This window comes from Alternaria infectoria, assembly GCF_024043175.1.
Source record: "Alternaria infectoria strain BMP 0036 chromosome Unknown scaffold_35, whole genome shotgun sequence".
Classification (NCBI taxonomy): domain Eukaryota; kingdom Fungi; phylum Ascomycota; class Dothideomycetes; order Pleosporales; family Pleosporaceae; genus Alternaria; species Alternaria infectoria.
The window spans coordinates 131,042-136,275 of record NW_026250724.1 but is presented as its reverse complement, the minus strand read 5'-3'; the positions used below and the strand labels follow the sequence as shown (position 1 = coordinate 136,275).

At 54.2% G+C, this 5,234-nt stretch overlaps 1 protein-coding gene across 1 annotated transcript; it reads right to left on the bottom strand.

Annotated features, from left to right (window-relative positions):
• Positions 1–3,270: 3,270 nt before the first annotated feature.
• On the bottom strand, positions 3,271–4,434 carry J4E92_010387 (uncharacterized protein; the record flags this gene model as incomplete). Its single annotated transcript, XM_051501725.1, has 1 exon — positions 3,271–4,434. The coding sequence occupies one exon, from the start codon at positions 4,432–4,434 to the stop codon at positions 3,271–3,273; it is 1,164 nt and encodes a 387-aa protein (XP_051348074.1).
• Positions 4,435–5,234: the final 800 nt, after the last annotated feature.

Here is a 5,234-nt window from a genome sequence, read left to right as displayed (position 1 = left end):
TGTTCAGAGATGTTGTGTAGGAGGTGGGGATGATTGGCCGAATTGAAGACTGTAGAGACGCACGAGTGCTGAGATCTCTTGAATATAACGGGGAGCTCAATTTAGCTTCCGAAGACGAGGAGTTGATATGCGCGTGACACGATACGGGCGGTGATGAGGGACAGTCTTCGACTTTAATTTGGCCAAAGGTCAGCATTGGGGAAGAGAAAGTGGGTTGGTATTGACGCACTTTCTAGTTGCTCAGATTTCACCATGATACGTCTCTCAAGCTTCTCATGTTCTGCGCACTTGACCGCTCGTTTGCCGGATTGGGGCGATGTATCGTTGACTGGACGTGATTGTTGCGGACGCGGTCGCTCCATGTCAATGACCTTGGAAAGGAACTAGTCGTGTCGTTGACTAGTGTCTTTTACGATGACAGTGAACGGTTTGAAGCGCGAGAGGAAGCGAGTGTCGGGTGGCTCGCATGTACTTTTCACTTTGATTCAAGTGCGCGTTCGAACTGTTTGTGTACCTGCATCATGCCCTAACATCCTTGGCGCTAGCGCCGCAACGACCCGCATCCGACGAAGCTCCACCCGCGACATTATAGCAAAGAGGCGGCCGTCTACCAATGAATACAGACGCAGATATTCCACCGATCGGCGTCATACGTGGCTTCTTCTCGTTGCGTTTAAAGCAAGTGTGAGGTCAAATGTGGTAACAGGCTAAAGTACGGTGATACATGGCAATATGCGGAGTCGACACACGAATTAGATGTTTTCTATACCATAGGGAAGTGATGCAGAGAATATCAATGTCGCAGGAAGACTCATTTTGAGGCGCATGTATCGAAACCCGTCATTGACGAGACCAGTACCGTGAACGTGTTCCGTTCCTGGGGACACCAAGAAGGCCGTGGAGACTGGCTCGAAACATGGAATCCGCGACAGTCGACCGATAGGAAATGACAGAGAGAATCAACATAACGCTGGACGGATGCAGAAACTAGACAGGGTAACGGACGTGGGTGGAACTTCCCTGTCACACATGGGCATCGCGCGGGCCACGTATGCGCAATAGGTTGATGGATTTCTGCCCCGGAGACTAAAGCAAAGGCATCGTGCGTGCTACGAGAATTACTGGGAGTGACCAGTGGAACGAGGATGCATATGTGAGGTGGAGGAGATGTGGCGGCTTCGAGTTTCGCGGGGTCGGCAGGATCGCACTCCCGCTGATCAGCCAATGAGAGTGGACCATGCCCGATGACGCGTGAGCCTCCCCGCTACGCGTCAACCTCATCGCGACACAGCATCTTCAATCACAAGCGATAGGCGTCGCTGCCAGCCGAGACTCGCCATATTCAACCAGAATAACATTACAATCCTGACCTGAAGCCTTTGCGACCGGAAGCCGTCCCGACCGGAAGCCATCGCTGGCCGCCACAATCTGCCAAAGTCCATTCTGGCCATCCGCAACGCTGTTGTGCGACTTCACCAGCGGCGATGACCAATCGCACGACAACGGAAGGACGGCAACTTTTGACATGCGCCGCGACGGCAGCAGACCTTTCCAATAGATCCGAGAGGAAACATGACCAGCACCTGCACCAATGCCATATCCTCGGAAAAGATGGCGGTGAGGACAACCGGAAGGCATTGGAAACCGATGATGGGAGTAAGAGCCAACTTCTGGGACCTTAGCATAGACATTGTCGCGCGCATGGCGGACGTAGAATATCCAAGATGGACACTTGATCGGGTCGAGGGTGAGCAATATGGGTGACATGGCCGATGTCACAAGCTTTCACTATCCTTCAGTCGATACTGATGACTCCCTCGATCACACGCCGCAGGGCAACTTCTTGCATTCCATTTCACATGCGAACCGCCATGGATCGCAGACCAGGCGATGATCTGGTCATGGCTACGGTCATGGGTGCAAGCCACTCGGCTTCGACAGAAGCGTCACTAGGGGTAATCGCATTCTGCATCGCATGCTACGACGAAGTATTGGGACGAAAGTATACATGAGCACCACCTGCTTAATTTGATGGCGCTACCACGTGCTTTCCGCGTGCTCCCCACCGATATCGAGGATCCCTGTCTAATTTGTCGACCTCGGCCGCACCTCATCCTAGACCCAACTTACCCCCACCTTGTGACTTGACGCACACTCACGCATGGACACACACGCTCCCGCAGGCGCCGCGATTGAAGTCCACTATACTGCGCCACGAGAACCACGGGTGCGAAAGGCACGGTGCCGACAGAAGTACGGCCATGCGTTAGCGGGTGTGCAGACGTCTCCAGGCACCAATGCCGATCACTCGACATATCCAACAACAGACCACGGCCGAGGACGTGCCTATCGCGTGGAGCGCATCGCCGGTCGCCCCATCTTGTTCACGATGGGTCATTCCTGGATGCGGTAGCCAACACCTACGTCCTTGTGTCCATTGAAGCAGTCGCAGATATGTGCGCCTCGTTGCGCTTAGGATGCGTGAGAGCCAAGCCGATGGACTGCCGAGAGCTGTTTGAGTAGCGAGCTTATTCCGGTGCGTATTTCCAGTTCATGAAGACACCCCCAGGCACCGACGCTAACTTTAGCTCTCAGCAGATATACTATACAGCGGACGGAGCGATGCGAATATATCAGAAGCAACGACATTGCGCCGACCCAGCCATTCGCCCTCAATATCGATTGACGTCACCAGGGGAAACACATGTCCATAGCAATGATGGTGCTCAAAGAATACTTTCCGTTTGGCGAAGCCAGCGGCGTCTTACGCTACGATCATCTCCTGCGCGGTATGGATAGGCATGGTGATGACGGCAACCAGCTTATCGTGCGTGCGCTGAGACGTGTCTCAGTCGACAGTAAACATGAATCCCATTCAGTACGTCTTTTGTATCGGGTGCTGGTAGTACGTTGTCAGCATACTAAGGACCCGAGACCGTGGAGGTTATAAGGGTCACCACGACAATGTATGAACGTAGCGACCTGTCATATAGATTTCGCTACGCGTACCTAGACAGTCCGGCTCGGAGTAAGTCAGACTGTTAGTCGTTGCGGTAAGGGTTGTGGCGATGTGACACCGAAGGGGCACAACGAAGGCTGAGCCTTGCGTGACAAACGAGATCACATCATTACACCAGCTTTTGCATCATGTCCATTTTATGACGGTAAGTGCGCTACATATGCGAATCGTGCGAACTCATACCCCTAGATTCGCTTTGTTCATATTCATAGCCAGCACAATCGTAGTGTCGTGCCGTCATCCTACAGCCCTCATACCCCCTCGAGCACTACACGCGTGATATCGACGAATTCTGCTTCCCTCCGTGCAGTTTCCTCTCGATCGGCCTTCCACGCACTTGATGTCCGTTCCAGCTCGGTCGTCGCATCCGCCACGGCCTTTCGAGCAGCTTGATCACCCATCTGGCTGTCATCATCTGGGATGCCAAACGCAACACGCGCGACCCTTTTGCGAGCGTTGAGATTCGTCACATCGGTCGTTTCCTCGAGATGTAGTCCAGCAGCGACATTTGCTTCTCGTGACTGTCTTGCCTTCGCGCGACTGTCCTCAAGTTCTTGCTTCCACCGTCTCACCGTCTCGACCCGGGTTTCAGGCTGTGCGCTTTGGGTATTACCTGTGGCCATCGTGATAAGGCGTGTTCGGTCGAGCTGTTGCGGGCCGATACGCTGCTCGTCGAGATTTTGACGTTTGAGATGCTGCCTTCCGGTCTCGTGTACCGGCACGATGCCGTCGTCTAAGCACGTGTCGTCGTCGCCCCAGCTTGGGGGATCAGACTGGGTGATGGGTGGGTGATCGAGGCTCTCCTGCGTCGGTGGGTCGTGATCTACGAGCGTTACGTCTCCGTCTCCGTCTCGCTCTGCGCTGCTTTCCTGTACCTCCCAATCGTCAGTTGCCGATCTGTCCTCCTCCCTCTGATCGCCTTGATTGGCTGTCTTTGCGTGCGTGGCTGTCGCGCTTCTCTCTGTTGCTCGCGCTTCTTCTAGTGCGCGTTTAAGGTGTGTTGGTTTGACGTCGCGAGCGTTGCCCTTAGCAGTTGCGATGAGGCCAACAGCTGTGTTCCAGTCGAGCTTGGTCTTGTCGTGCAGTGCTCGCAGTTGCACTAGAAAGGTCGGTCGGTCGATCCAGACCGATGCGAAGGCGATGTCAAGTTCAAGCCAGCCGAACTCTACCCACCGTCCCTTCTCCAGGCTATTGAAGGCTCCTCGTGCGTTCGTGTGGTCATCCAGCGCTCGTAGCCTCCACCCCTCGATGATGCTGTGTGCGGTCGCGTCGAGCAGTCCGAGCAAGGCGCGACGGTCTTCGGGGTACTTGTGCAGTAGCTTGGAGTATGTAATCAGCGTGGCTTCCGAGTCTGCGTGCAAGGTAGAGATCTGGCGTTGTAGTGCTCGGGCATCCTTCGCTAACGAGGTACCCATGCTATACGCGAGAAGGTGGACCGTGAATGCCCATTGTTGGCGGCTTGGATGATGTGGGGTGAAAAGTGAGAGAAGAGCCGCGTGCTTGGATGAGTGGGAAGGAACTCACGGCCACGACGAAAGCCATGGAGGGCAGTGACGACAACCCAGGCTAGGCTGCTTTGGGTCAGCGTCATCTGGTCGACCTCCGACATCTGGGCAGTGAGTGCATCTTCTTGGGTGCCTACCGAAATGAACGACATAATGAGAAGATCCCGACAAGCGATTTGATACGCTTACTACGCTCGGCTTCGGTGAAATGCAAGAACCTCTTCGAATAGATGCTGCTATCATGTGAAGGCAGCAACGCACAGCCCTTGCGCGAATGCGACGTCGCCACTAATCGAACTGTCAACCATTGTCTCGTTTCTTATCGTATGAGATTCGGCACTATGACAAGGTTCAAGGGAAGCAACAAGTAGTAATCGCGCGGGAGCGATCGAAGACGATTCGATGTCAGATTACGACCTTCATCATCATCCAGGCCAGACAGGAGGGTAGTTGATACTATGCTAGCCAGGCAGAAGGTCATGCAACCTGTGGAAGCAGAAGCACGGGAACAGGATACATGGAGATGTCAACGTCTTCAAGAACAGGATTGCTGCTTTTCAGGCTGCATGAGTAGGGAAAGAGTGTTGATCGGGACATGAGGAGAAAATCACATGGAGCTGCTGGCGGCTCATACCTATCCCTTCGCTGAGCCCCTGCACCACGACATTCGAGACCTGGCTGAAGCCATGGTTGAGAGCTTCTACTGCCGC